Source organism: Falco naumanni, chromosome 8 (genome assembly GCF_017639655.2).
Source record: "Falco naumanni isolate bFalNau1 chromosome 8, bFalNau1.pat, whole genome shotgun sequence".
Taxonomy (NCBI): Eukaryota; Metazoa; Chordata; class Aves; order Falconiformes; family Falconidae; genus Falco; species Falco naumanni.
In genome coordinates, this window is record NC_054061.1 from 43,391,263 (window position 1) to 43,403,832 (window position 12,570).

General features: G+C 39.8%; 1 protein-coding gene across 2 annotated transcripts in view; it reads left to right on the top strand.

Annotated features, from left to right (window-relative positions):
* Positions 1 to 5,101, top strand: part of B3GALT1 (beta-1,3-galactosyltransferase 1) — a 211,963-nt gene extending 206,862 nt beyond the window's left edge. For both annotated transcript variants that reach the window (XM_040604884.1, XM_040604886.1), the window contains one exon: positions 277 to 5,101. In XM_040604884.1, the coding sequence (XP_040460818.1) occupies positions 503 to 1,483 (981 nt within the window). In that variant the 5' untranslated portion in view covers positions 277 to 502 and the 3' untranslated portion in view covers positions 1,484 to 5,101. The remainder of the gene's footprint in view (positions 1 to 276) is intronic.
* The last annotated feature ends 7,469 nt before the right edge of the window (positions 5,102 to 12,570 follow it).

Genomic DNA, 12,570 nt, shown 5'->3' on the forward strand with positions numbered 1-12,570 from the left:
TCATAGACCTTTAAGATTACCTAAATAGTCAACATGCTATCCACACTTAACTTTTGTAATATATTATCATCTTTGAGAAATTATCAATCATAAAAGCATTCAGTTATACTGCTATGTTCTAGTAGACTATCTTACATTGTGGTACCTCATGAGGAAAAAAAAGGATATCCAAGAAATGCATTAAGACACTTAGCTTATTAATGGCCAGTCATATTTGAGCTCGGGTTTTTTGCCCTAGGCTTTTAGCAACGGAAAATTTGTCTTCATATTTTTCAGAAATAACAGAAAATTCCAAGAAATGGAAGCCGCTGCTAGTAAAAGAAGAAAAGCTGAGTATCATCAGGGTTAATAGGTCCTATTTGAGATCCATGAATGATTACAGAATTACTTTTCTATATCGAACTTTCAAGTCTCAATAATATGCTGCCTCTCTGGGACATAGGTGCATTCATGGTACGAAGGCTATTTATTCATCACATGGAATAGAAGAGCTAGAGGAACAATGGCTTCAAAGGTCTCATGCTTATACCTTTTGACAGTAGTTTGTTGGGCAAGCGCTCTTTGGTACTTAAGTATAACTCGTCCTACTTCTTCCTACACTGGCCACAGACAGCTCAGTAGCATATCCATAGCCAGAAAAAACGTTTCCTTTGGCAACATAAGAACTCGACCTATAAATCCACATTCCTTTGACTTTCTTATCAATGAACCAAACAAATGTGAGAAGAGCGTCCCTTTCTTGGTCATTCTTATCAGCACAACTCACAAAGAGTTCGATGCAAGGCAAGCCATTCGAGAAACATGGGGAGATGAAAACAACTTTAAAGGAATTAAAATCGCCACGTTATTTCTTCTCGGAAAAAATGCAGATCCTGTGTTAAATCAGATGGTAGAGCAAGAAAGCCAAATTTTTCACGACATTATTGTGGAGGATTTTATTGACTCTTATCATAACCTCACTCTGAAAACGTTGATGGGGATGAGGTGGGTAGCAACGTTTTGTTCAAAAGCAAAGTACGTTATGAAGACAGACAGTGATATTTTTGTAAATATGGATAATCTTATTTATAAGCTGCTCAAACCTAACACCAAGCCAAGGAGAAGGTACTTCACTGGATATGTTATAAACGGAGGACCAATAAGAGATGTTCGCAGTAAGTGGTACATGCCGAGAGATTTGTATCCTGACAGCAATTACCCACCCTTCTGTTCGGGCACTGGCTACATTTTTTCAGCTGATGTAGCAGAACTGATTTACAAAACCTCCCTTCATACCAGACTTCTTCATCTTGAAGACGTGTATGTTGGACTCTGTCTTCGGAAGCTGGGCATTCACCCCTTCCAAAACAGTGGCTTCAACCACTGGAAAATGGCTTACAGTTTGTGTAGGTACCGCAGGGTGATCACAGTGCACCAGATAACACCAGAAGAAATGCACAGAATTTGGAATGACATGTCCAGCAAGAAACATCTTAGATGTTAAGATTTTTACAAATGTAAATACCTTTTTTAAAATCTTGGTTTAGTCTGGTTATTTTTTGACAAAGTGATCTGCTGATTTACAGTTTAAACTGTGGGATATCAACTGTGAGAGGATTTTTTTAATGACTGATTTTTCATTCTCATTTTGACTACTGGTTTACAGACTTCAAGGTCTTTTCGTAAGGACATTACACCAACCAAAAGGATCTAGAGTGAACTCTCAGATTTTGTGTGTTATCCTCTTATCAACATACCAGCTCCTGCATTTGTAAGTAAAAGGACAGTAATAAACTACTATGAGCTGCTTAACTCTGAGTTCATGCCCCAGTCTGAGATAAGACTCAGGCCCGAAGAAATGAAGAATTACAAACACACATGTATTCCTTTTTTGACACCCTACAACCACCTCTATTTAGAGCTTTGTTAATAAATTGAGCAGTATATATTTGCACTGACCTTATACTCTTATCTTGACATGTATATTTTATAGTACAACGTGTGCAATTCCCAAACAGCTTACTGATGGTATAATAGTAGAATTTAGACAGGTAAGAACATCAAAGTCTCATAGGCCTTAGAATCAAACCCACACACTGAAGTATATTTTTATCCACCAAATGGTATACCATTAAATTATTTTAGAAGATACCCCACATTTCTTTCCACTGCCTAAAATAACCCCTGAAAGATCTAACACAATTCTTAAATGAAGTCAAATCTGTAAGAGAAATAAGATAGGGGAGTTGTATGAAAATCTATCTTTAAAATACATGAGAAAAGTATGAGTATCTTTTAATTTCAAAGCAAGTGCAATGTTTCTCATGAGTGTCAGTGGAACTCTTCATTAAGTGTCTTGCATAGCAAAATATAATTATATTGAATGATAAAAGTGTTAATAAGCAGAATATTTCTTCAGCATCAGTCAGTGCACTATTTACCTAAAAAGAGTAACACAAAAGCAGCTTTTTAAGGGTAAGCTTTACTTCTTGCTACAATATATATATGAATGAGATTTTACCAAATTTGTAATGGTGTAGAAAAGTAGAATTTTGTCCAATAAAAGAATGCAATCAATTTTCTGTTCATTGGGCAACAGAGTACATAACAGTTACATGCAACTTTCACAGCAAATAGAGAGCTTTTAAGAATCACCTTTTAAAGAAAAACAAATTCAAGCCTTTGTTACAAATCTGCAGCTCCCAAGTTACTCATCAGAGTCAATAGTCACTGAGCTCCTGCTCAAGAGATCCCCAGAGCATGCGACAGAAATCAAATACACAATATTTTATTTGTTTCATAATGTGCTTATGTGTTTTGAATATGAATGTTATGAAATGTCATGAAAATTATTTCCTGGGAAATTCTTCAATAATTCAAGCCATCACTATTCAGCACCACCTTCTAACAAAGAGCTAAAATATCACATTGCTCAGCAAATAACTTGGAATGAAGAATTCATAGGCAAGTTACAAAGATACAAGACTCACCAAATATATTATTAGCTGTAGATTACTCACACTGTCCACAGCACACACAAAAGTCTTATTCATTTCAGCTGGTGTTACGTGTAACATGAAAAACTGTTAAGTCTGTACATTATTCAGGATGTCTATAAAGTTGTCAGAAATTAACTGAATAAGGATTTAAAGGAAAACGCTGACTTGATTTTGCCATAGGTGTACATAGCACTTTACAACAGCAACAGGGGAATGAAGATGCTACCCCAAAAAGGTTTGCCGTTTCATGACAAATTGTTAGCCTTATTCACAGATGCAGCACTACCGTTTTGAAAGGAACTACTAAGTAAGGTAAAGTATACATGGCCTTCAAGCCACAAGCAGTAGTTGTCTCAAATCTACTTCAGATCTAAAGGTGAAGCTACACAACAGACAGCCCAGGAGTTACTGCTCATCAACAGGAGCTTGTGCACCCTTCATAAATGAAAATCAGTGATTTTATACTCTTGCAGCATAATTAAGAATTATCCTTTCCTTGTTGGCCTAATCCTTGTTAAAGTTGCCTTTGCTTCCTGTCAAACTCAGAACTCCAGCTAAACAAGGTCCAACTAATTGCATTGATAAATATAACACACATGCACATGCTGATTGGGTGAAGGTCAGCTTTCCTACCCAAGCTCCAGAATATGCTTTTTTTAGGAAGGAAACAAGGGTGGAATTCATCCTCAGCCCTTTGGTAAATCAGACAGCATGGATGCGATCCTACCGGGAACACACTCTGTAATAATTTCAACCCACAGGCTGCAGTCATTTCTGCTATCCCTCTGCACTGTGTGGTAATTTGGCGTTTCTGAATCCACAACCAAATGGATTTGGTGGCCTTACTACTTCTGCTGATGCTTCTGTGGCCTTTGGCTAGTAACCAAGAGGACAGCAGGGCTCCCAATCCAGATACTCAGGGCTTGAGTAGCATGGTAACCTTGAATTCTCCCAGTACAAGCAGACTGCATTAATGATTGGAAGGTACACCTTGAAAATAGTATCTGAAAAATGTATTTCCTACCTTTTATAAATAGATAGATCTTCGACAGACATGTAAATGTTCATCTTCAAACTGATGTACATATTTCTAAAGCATTTTCTTCTGTATTCAGCTGTATATATGTGTAGAGTCTGCTTGCTACGTAGTATTCTGTTATGCATGGAGCTGAGTTAGACATTATATTTGTCCAGTGTTTCAAGAGCCTTAAGCATGTGTGCCCTAACTTTTGAATGTATAACATTTTTTTTTCTTTTATTGTCAAGTGAATTTAAAAGAACACAACAAAAGCCTAATTTTCTACTTCTATTAGTTTTCTGATGCTAGACTTCACTAGCTTGTTACACTTACACAACAGATTTATTACTTTCTCTCTGCTCAGAAACTGCAGTATTGCAACCTGGAGCTAGAAAGGGAGCAATACATCTACTCACAGGAACAGCTTACTGTCCCTTCCACTCAGTAGTATTTGTGCCACATGGGGTACTGCTAACAAACAAGTGTTCGCATTAGGCTTCCTTTAATCAAAAGAAATACTTATGTTACTTAAGTTCATTTTGCTTCACTGGGCATGGGACAAACGACAACTTGGTTAAAACATGCTGGCTTCTAGTCACTTCAAAACTGTGACTATAATCACATTTTTATTCCAAAACGTGAACAAAGCACACTCAGCAAAGAAGCTAGGCGGGAAACAACTCTCTTTAGGAGGTGTTTCTCACAAAAGCATTTTTTTTCTAAAACTGTGAGAGTATTTAAACAGAAGTCTCAAGGTTCATTTTCCATTTTTCCTAATATTAACATTAAGTTTCAATTTCAATTCTTTATTGAGACTTCTTTTTTTGGTCTTTATAATGTAGATGGCAATTTGTAAATGAAGAGTGTAATTAACTAGAAAAGCTTGTCAACAGTAACCGAACTTTAGGTGTATCATTATATATGACTGGCTGTACTTATGTATTTATTTGTCTAAATTGTATATATTGTTTTATCTATAGTGTCTGTAGGAGTGCATTCTTTTAGATTAAAGTATTATTTACAGTTTTGTGGGATTGCCGGCAAAGCTGCTAATCAAGATACTATTTTTTTGTATCTATGTCAAATAATAAAAAAATTAAGAACAAAATCAAGTCAAAAATTGAAAGTGTCCTGTAAGTTTTCTTCTTCACTTCTTTCTAGAAATGTAAATGGTATTATCTGAAAACACAATACCAGTGAATAGGCTTTTTGTTATAACGAAGAATATTGAGCTGAAAAAGCAGATTTTAAAAAATAATTGGAAAAAATAAACAAAAAATTACTTTTATTCATTATTTCTGCAACAACTTCATCAAGCTGCTGGTGTCCACACTGATCAAGTGTTCTAGCTGATGTGACACCAAAGATTTAAAAGAGCCATGGCAGTATCTGGCAAACTAGCAGGTGGGTTGATTGTCTGCTTTGCCCTATTCAGCTGCTTTGGTACCCCCAGCTAACAAGACCAAAGTCTGGCAGTTCTAAGGTGGCAAATCGGTTTGACTTCTTTGGCCCTGCAACACGATCCTTCCGCTGCCTCCATGGTACCTTAATGCTTATGTTTGTGGCCATCAAAAGGTACACACAGTAGAAAAAGAGAAAGCATGGATGTTGCAAAACCCACATCTCATAAAACCACAATAAACTCACATTGAAGCTGCTGTGTGACCGCCAGGATGGTACTCATACAGAGGGAAGGGGACCTCCCCTGGCCCATTAGAGCCACACACTGACCCTGACAGAAAAGGCTCCTTTTTCTTCCCCAGGCCCCCTGAAAGCATCAGGAAATAAATGAAGCAGCACAGTCTGGACACACCCAGATTATCCAGTTAGTCTCATGTAGTGTTTGCCTCCCAATATCAAGATGCTGTTTGTCTGGTAGGAAGGCCTGGGCAACCTTAGGGTCTTCACATCAAAATAAAACCACGGAAGGACAAAAAAGCAGGACAGAGTCCCTTCTATTGTAAGAACTAGTCAGCATAATTCCCCTCTTTCCATTCTCCCCTTTGCCATTTCCTATGTAGAATGAAATACCTAACCTCTTTGACCACTGGTTTCAGAGCTCAGTAATGCAAGTTCATTCATGAAATTGAGAGGAAAATAACACGTGCTCCTGAGAAGATACAGCTTTTGCAACCAAAGTGTATTTTCTTTGGGTCACCTGTTTCAGAAGCAGCTGAAGCCTGCGACAGAGTCCTCAGGCATCCCGGGAGTGTCTGCAGCAATGCAGTAACCTTACAAATCGTAACAAGATGCTTTAAAACAACTAAGTTTCACATACAGTAAAAACCCCTCCAAACATTTCCATTTGTCTCTCATTTTCACCATAGCAGCCCGAGTCTAATTGCAACACTTACATCGTGTTTAATTAACACACAGCTTGGAGATATAGAGATATTAGCACTAGTAGGATGGATTTCATGTAGCTTGATTATCTTAATTACAAGCATTCTATTTTCTCATTTACTTAATTGATTGTCATAGATTTTCAAAGAAATTTGCACTGCCCTAAGTGAAAACAGTAGTAAAAAAACTTTCTTAAAACTGCTGAAGCTGCCCTATTTAAGCAGCAACATGCCAGAAAAGGAGATCCATATGACATGAAACATTGTACTGCATAATATCTGCTTACTTTTCTCTTGTTAAAAATAGGAATTTATGAAATAGAAGACGAGTCATCTGGGAAAAAAATGAATATGCCTTATTGATTCAGCTGCACCTGTAATAGAATTGTCTCAAGTATCTCCTCTGATGACATGCCTAACATAGGAAAAAAGATCCATTTTTCTCCTCGGTCTGTGAGTTAGCTGACTCTACATTATCCTTCTGCCTCACCTGAAAGAGCTAAGGAGACTGAAAGGCGATTTATTCGTCATGCCAGATTTATCCTTGAGCATTTATTCTGCAAAGGCAGTGTTACATATCAAGCTGTGCAGAATTATGTGCAATGGTTTTGTAATGCACACAACTTTTATTTAGGGGAAGCAAATATCCTGAACTTGAGGTGTGCAGGTTAACACCTACCATATCTGCAGATAAGTCAAAACTATCAAGAATAATTCCAAACCCTATGTCCCTTTTTCCTTTAGGAGTTCCTTTCTCTGGCCTATATTCTAGCATGACCTCTTTCCTCAAAACCAAAGCAGACCTCTCAGACACCATAGGACAGCAATAAAAGCAAGAGGGAAGTAGAGAGCTCCCTACAGTATCATTAGCAAAGTGCTAGCAGGCCCAGAGTACAAAATTATTTAGCACGATATCCATTCACTTTTGGCAATAAAGATAGCGGCCACAGAAGTGAAATAAGCCACAACCAGTGCCTGGACTCATCCATCTTGATACACCAACTGTTGAACTCTAAGTGCATCATGCTCACATCACACATTGATTCTTGCTTAGCATAAGACATTTATAGGAACAACTTAAAAGAAAAGCTGTGCCAAAGTGTAGCAAGAGCAGAAATGGATAAAACGTTTTGAAACGTTCTAAAAAATTTATGATTTATTCAACTTCATTAAAATACCTCCTCAAAATAATCTTCTATTGCAAGAAGTTTCAACACTTATCCATTACCCATCAGATCTTATCCTCATACAAATTCAAGGACAATGAAGTAAAACAGTGGTCTCCATTATCTGCTGTACTACAGACTGCATTTGGATTGAGCTGTGTGAGGCAAATCAGATTTGAACCAAGTCACAAGCCCCATGAGTTTCAACGGGATTTATGCCTGTTTACAAAGGGCTGAATTTCATTCGCTGTGTCCAGCTCGGGTCCTACTCCTACTCACAGTGAAATCAACTGGGATATCATCAAAGTTTCTGGGGAAGAACACTGTATTCCAGGCAATACTTCACTCACCAGAAACTTCACCTCTTGTCAAATGCAAGCAGGCAGACACAGCAAGTAGCAAACTCTCCAATTTCCCATTAAGCCTACTCCTTATGAAGACAAAGTAGAACATGAGACCTATGGGTTTGTAACCTGTGCAATGAAAGCAGGCATATAGCACTAACTCTTGACAGGAGAGGGCTCTGTGTTGAGTTATCTATTACCTGGCTCTCTGCCAGTTCAGAAACGTGACACCCTGCTCATAAAAAGTCTGTTTGGCAACACTAACAAATACATGTCATTGGTGAGAGCAAAAGCCCCACAGGGCCATACCTACTTCTTGCAATCACTCCTATTTCATTCCCTACACAGCTTTTATTTTTGCAGTCATTGCATTGGAGAAAAAAATGGTGATACAGTGATGCCCTCCCTAAACTTCATTCATGTGGAAGAATCCTGCTGTGGTTTTACCACCCAACAACTAGGTGGCATCCAGCCACTTGCTCACTCTCTGCCCCTGCCTGATGGGATGGGGAGGAGAATCGGAAAAAGGTAAAACCTGTGGGCTGAGATAAGAACAGTTTAATAATTGAAATAAATTAAAAATAAAATAATAACAATAATAACTGTAATGAAGAGGAAAGGGAGCAAGAGGAATGAAATCCAAGCCACCCACTGACTGATGCCCAGCCAGTCCCCGAGCTGCAATTGGCCTCTCCTGGCCAACACCCCCCAGTTCATATACTGAGCATGATGTTCTGTGATATGGAATATCCCTCTGGCTAGTTCGGGTCAGCTGTCCTGGCCCTGCTCCCCCCCACCTTGTGCACCTGCTCACTGGCTGAGCATGGAAACTTGAAAAGTCCTTGACTTAGAGTAAGCCCTACTCAGCAACAACTGAAAACATCTGTGTATTATCAATGCTATTCTCATACTAAATCCAAAACACAGCACTGCACCAGCCACTAACAAAATAATTAACTCTATCCCATCTGAAACCAGGACAAATCCCAACAATCTAATTTAGGATAATTTTCTTCCCCCTTGATAATGAGACAAGTATAGATGGTCTTTTCAAGTTTCAAGGCATCAGGGCTTGCTGGTATCCCTGCAGTTCCTCCCCTCCATTCATCAGAGCAGTCACTACACTCAAAGCTGTTGGTGTGGACCCTTTCTGGCTCTAGTCTCTTACCTTAAAGCCACAATAAACCTCCTCCCTTTCCCCCATTCTCAGCTAGCTCTTCATTTAGTGTAGGTCAAGCATCCAGAGAGCTCCCCCTCCACACTCAAGTACCCTTGCCATCACCACAGCTGCCCCGTCTCAAACAGCAGGCTCCAGCCATTGGTAGGTCCTTCAGCTGTGGCTTAGCCCTCAACACATTCCTCTTCCTTATCTCCCCTCGTTCAACCAGCAAGCCCTGGAAAAGTGTCACCTGCTTGCTTTGCTGCTGTTCTTTCCTCTCCTTGCAGGACTGTTTACTTTTTTCCATTATTAGTTTCTTACAAAACTGAGACTTGCACGTCATTTGTCAGTCCCAGCATAAAACCCATTACCATAAGATAGGATGGACAGCCTGACTTTCCACCACATCCTTCTACTTCCTCTCTTTTCCCCACTTCAGCTTTTTACTTGATTTACAAGTCTCTTTAGCCTCATTCAATCCTTCTGCACTTTTAATCTGCTTCAGTCTGGTACATTTCCCTGTTGTTTCCATCACTTCATTTTCCTAATGTGCTTTTACATAGCCCAGCATCCTCCCATCTAACATATCCATTCAAACCACCTACAAAAATAAGAACACAGGGTTTTATGAAGAGATGGTCCCTACCTGAAGGGTTTACAGTCCTGTGCTGTCCAATACCTGGCAAAATGAATTTAGTCAGTTTTAGAAAACAAGAAGCCCTTGAAGTAGTTCCTTCAAGAACCTTTTCTTTGGTATTGCCTGGTCTAGTTTTAGGTATATGGAAAAAGCAGGTCCCATCATCTTTCATCTTTAACAGATCTCACTATCCCACATTTTCTTTATGTTTCTTTTTCCGTATTCCTTTTACCTTTCTGCTCATAACCTTGAATAGTCAATCAGAATTCAAAACAGCATTTTTTTCACATTTTAACTTCCCCTTAATCAAGTATATCTTATTCCATAATTTCAATATTTTAATCTTTTTATCTGCTTCTGCTCCCTATGTTGCCTCCACTTTCTGCGTACCTTTCTAATAGTCAGACATCCAGCACCAAATCTATTTCAGGCTGAGCACAGCAATACTTTTCTCTGTCCCTGTTTTTGAGGTATCAAGGACTGCGTTATTGGATTAGTTTCACCAGACAGGACAGCTTGTCTTATATTACCACATTCAAAGGAGAAAATTAACTTTTGCTAGCATCTGGAACAAGCAGCAGGTTTACAGGGCTAGAGTAGCTATAGACATGGCAGGTGTCAACATAACCATGCTATTTTTAGAAGTGTCTTGTTAATAAACTTTCTTTATACAGGACACCATCTCCCCTGACAAAGGCCACAAAAAGGTCCAGATCATTCAGAATAAAGTCATCGAGGTATACTGAAGCTTTGTATTATGTTTGCCATCACTTTGGAGCCACTTATTTAGCTTCCAGTTTTATTAAGTTTTGGTTGCAGGATGGTTTATGAAACGAAGTATTGCTGCCTCTGGGGAGTGGTAACCTGTACTGATGAGGCTGACTCAATACTTCCAGAGCACCATTTTATTCTTACCAATTACAGCATATCTGTACTTTGAATTACAAACTCAGCTGATGCCAAGGTTGATGATAGGCTGCTTTAATTGGTCATTAAAAGCCAGTATTATTTACTGCCTAGGTACTTGGATTCAGCATTTCTACACATGGGGATAAAACTAATGGGCTAGAATGAAGAATATATACAGTATGTAATTAAAATTACATTTTTTAATAGAGGAGCATACTTGCACACAATGCAAGTGCTGGCATATACTTAGAAATACAGGTTATGGAAGTATACATTTTAATTTGGATTATATACTGCAATTTAGCTGTTACTTCAAACAGATGGGTGAGTCGTGCAACATTTTTAAAGTGACTTAATTACTTGTAAAAGTATTGGCTTTTGTTAATTAGGTGCAATAAATTACACTATGGTTCACAGATTCCTTTAAAAGGGGTTTTGAACATGTAGTGTTTATAGGAAAACAAACTGAGCCTTGCAAACCAGTATTTGACAAAATAGTTATCAGCTATTTGTTTTATCAATACAGAAATGAGATCAAAAAACCCCACCATTCACACAAGACAGAAGTGTGCCTAACAGCACGGATGCTGCAGTGTATCTCGGTTGCAGAGGTGAGCTGCTCCAGTACTGGCAGGATGGTCAGTGGTGCTCGGGGTGTTTCCCAAACTGGGGGATCCTCTGGAGGAGCCAAGGGAGCTGCCAGGAGCCCACAGCTCACTGACAGCAGCTGGTGGGACCTGGGTAGGGCCAGGAGAAATGTCAGCCAAGCCCCCCATGCATATAAAAGAAGCCACTGGAGAGCACCCGTGACCAGGAGTGCCGCCAGCAGGGCGGGCAGATGGAGCCTGGCGCGGCAGTTTGCACAGCAGTTTGTGCAGAAGGGCACCGACGCGCTGCCAGCTCGGCCAAGGAGCAGTGGCACTCGCCTGGCAGAAAGCCACAGCCTCTGAAAGCTCTGCACCCGCAACTGCCACAGCTGCCCAGACAGCGCTCGAGTGGGAACACGCAGTCGCCCAGGCCACCGGCAGCAGCGGGCACTCCTGCGGGAGCACGCCTGAGTAGGGAAACTCCTCCGCTTAGTGGCAGAGCTCCAGGAGGACGTGAGTAGGTTGAGGAGTATCAGGGAGCACAAGAGCGAGCTTGACTACTGGAATCGTACCATGCCTTCCCCAAGACAGGCCCGACAGGCAGACAGGACACACGATACTTAGATTAGATATTAGGAAAAATTTCTTTACCAAAAGGGTTATCGAACATTGGAACAGGCTGCCCAGGGAGGTCGTGGAGTCACCGTCCCTGGAGGTATTTAAAAGGTGTGTAAATGTGGCACTTAAGGACATGGTCTAGTGGTGGGCTTGACAGTGCTTCGTTAACAGTTGGACTTGATGACCTTAAAGGTCTTTTGCAACCTAAACAATTCTATGTTTGTGTGTTTGCACCTCAAGGATAGGTTAATGTCAGGAATATCATGTAGACAATATATCCATCCATATGCTTAGAAGAATGATCAGACTAAGTAAATGTAAACTGATTACCCTCACTTTCCCCCCAAAAATACCCTACGTCAGTCTTGCTGTGCTTGTTTAGGGCAAAGTCATTTGCTACATGAGTTACATGGAAGAAGGTCCACGGGTTAATCTGAACATGTATCAGCCTATGAAATACCTACACCTCTACTCTATTCATTTTAAGATCTAAGCTCCAGATGTTGCTTCTTGTCTTGAACCCCAGGGACATCCTGTAACAAAAACCTTCATGCCCAAGAAGCATCAACTCTATGAAAATAAACTACACACAAAACCTATACATCCGATAATAAGTCTACGTAAGACAAATAGAAAAACGTCTCGCTCACTTAGTACCCCAGAGGACTATGCCCCAATTAGATAAAAAAAAAAAACAAGTCTGTATGGGCAAGAATGGTTTTTAAGCTCCCTGGTTGCAATATTAGGAAAGTAGGGATTAGCAAGGAGAGTCCGTTCTGACTGACGAGACTGGCAGGTCCTTCCCACCTCTA